Source organism: Culex pipiens, chromosome 3 (assembly GCF_016801865.2).
Source record: "Culex pipiens pallens isolate TS chromosome 3, TS_CPP_V2, whole genome shotgun sequence".
Classification (NCBI taxonomy): domain Eukaryota; kingdom Metazoa; phylum Arthropoda; class Insecta; order Diptera; family Culicidae; genus Culex; species Culex pipiens.
The window spans coordinates 17,965,160-17,967,384 of record NC_068939.1 but is presented as its reverse complement, the minus strand read 5'-3'; the positions used below and the strand labels follow the sequence as shown (position 1 = coordinate 17,967,384).

The following is a 2,225-nucleotide window of genomic DNA, read 5'->3' as shown; positions in this document are numbered from 1 at the left end:
TAAATCTGAAGATACACTGTTGTTATAGTAGTAATAATTAGTGAGTTTAAACACATTAATATATGAATTAATGGAGCTGAGGGATTAAAGTGGGAGGGACCGTAGGGAGAGAGAGACTAGCGAGTAAGGTATTTATAAAGTAAGTAAACAAAATGCAAGCGATATCTTTTACGAACCCACTTGAATGAAGATTGGCGCTAGGGCAAATCATATGTGGAAGAAGGTCTATCTGGAAACGTTGTTGTTTTTAATTTGAATCATTTTACGTTCACTTTTGGTTTATGTGCTGTAAATTTTAATCCCCTTGAAAGTGACGGGGCGTTTAGGCAAAAGGGCTCGAAAGGTGCGGGCCCGAGGCAAAGATTACCCCTTCCTTCCTTCTACCCTCTCTTTCAATTTAGACTATATTTGCAAAGAACTAACACAAAAATACTAAACGAAACAGAAGAACTGAATCAAAATAGACAGAGTAAAATTTAGAATTTATGCGTTTGATTAATTTTCGAAGCAATCCGAAGGCGGTCATCTTTGGCCAAAAATTGAGAAAAATATTCCCTTACTTTACTCTTTTATTTCACTTCCGAGCAGTACCACCCGGGCAGGAACGACTCCTCGTTCGGGCCTTCAAAAACCTGATACGCCACGTTCCGACACCGATTGGCATCGTACTCGAATCGGTACACGGTTCCCTTGCAGTCCACCCCCGCCATCGTATCCTTGACCATCGCCAAGAACTGCGAACAAAACGCCATGCAAACCGAAGCCGACCAGTACTGCCGCGAGTCCCGGTCCAGCTCCTTCAGACCCATCTCGCGAATTTCATCCACCACGCCCCGATCATCCCGCAGCCCTACGAAAATCCGGCCAATGTTCACCAGGAAACTCTGGCACCACCAGTTGCGCGTTTTAAACCGATAAAAATTGTCCACCTGCCTTTGGTTCGACTCGCGCCGTTTCACCTTGACCTCGACAAACTCCAGCCGGTTCAGCAGGGCAGCATCCATCAGGTGGCGCTTGTCGAGCGGATCTGTGCGGAACACGCCGTCCATTTCCGCACCGTACAGGACTCGGTTGCCTTCGAGGGTAGCGCTGAACATGGCGCAGAATTCTTCCGATTCGATTACGGGGGCGGAAGTGTCCGGTTTTTGGTCGGGTTCGTCTGAAAAAAAGAAAAACATTTTGAAATCCGATGCTCCTCCCTCGAATGCTCAAGCAAGACTGATGAAGAGCTCCAAAAATCGACAGCTTATATACTAAAACCACAGGCGCTCATGAAAAGGGGCGGAGCCTAGCTCGCCGTTTCTCTCACACGGATAACTCACCACTCAGCACGTGCTGCTCAAACTTGAACCCGTAGTAGCAGAACCGTTTTTGCTGCTCGGTCTGGCTGGCCTCTTCCCGGATCTTTTCCGGCGTGTCTTTGGCGCACAGATAGACGGTTCCCCGGTAGCGGGTGGCCAGAATGATCCAACCGGTTCGGCGCTCGTACGGAGTGCACATGACCATCCGGAGCAGCCCGCGGAAGCAAACGAAGTCGGTGCCAAGCGTGCGATCCGCCTCGGGGTCACGCTCCCGGAGCCCCCGGTTCAGGTTGTCCACGATGAACCGCAGCAGGTGGTCAATTTGCTCGTCCTTTGCGGAGGCCGGTTTGGGCTGGCGCACCTCGAAACCTTCGTTCAAATCGAGGTGAATCCGACCGGTGGGTCCGGGCTTTGGCAGTGAGAGGTACTTGAGATTGTCCCCGGTGGGAATGTACCGCCGGTCGGCGTCGACGCTGAAGCTGCCCACGATCTTTGGTTGCGTTAGCGAGGGGAACGCCCTGGTGTTGTTTACGGAGAATTCCGGATTGAGATCCGTTTGGGGCATATTTAATATACTTTTACACTCACTAGAAAATGGAACACACAATCGAATAACGTGAAAATCACAACAAAAAATTCACATTCGTGAAACTCTGTGCGCAATTTGTTTGTAAACAAAGCGGAACTCACAAAATCTGCAGATGCGATGTGCGATGTCACTCATCGACATGTGTTTGCGATGTTTTTTTTTACACTGAAAAATCAGAATTTTATTTACTCCTTTTTTTAAAATCTGAAAAAATCTAAAAATAATTCATAAAAAATTAACCTTATTTTTTTTTTAATATTAAAGCTAAGTAATACTTAGTAAGTATGCAGATCGGAAGGAACTTGGTCAAGAAATGTTGCGAATTCACTTCCCCA

The 2,225-nt window shown here is 47.3% G+C and overlaps 1 protein-coding gene across 1 annotated transcript; it reads right to left on the bottom strand.

The window, feature by feature from the left end:
• Positions 1-551: 551 nt before the first annotated feature.
• Positions 552-1,987, bottom strand: LOC120413504 (decapping nuclease DXO homolog). The gene is made up of 2 exons (XM_039574360.2): positions 1,323-1,987; positions 552-1,159 (listed from the first exon to the last, which is right to left on the bottom strand). Exons 1-2 carry the CDS (start codon positions 1,864-1,866, stop codon positions 570-572), a joined length of 1,134 nt encoding a protein of 377 aa, XP_039430294.1. The 5' UTR covers positions 1,867-1,987; the 3' UTR covers positions 552-569.
• Between the last annotated feature and the right edge of the window lie 238 nt (positions 1,988-2,225).

Bases quoted from the DNA above. Each gene is read 5' to 3' on its own strand.
- LOC120413504 (XM_039574360.2), bottom strand. From the start codon at position 1,866: ATGCCCCAAACGGATCTCAATCCGGAATTCTCCGTAAACAACACCAGG. The intron at 1,160-1,322 runs GTGAGTTATCCG...TCTTTTTTTCAG, and splicing joins TGAGCAGCACGTGCTGAGTG to ACGAACCCGACCAAAAACCG.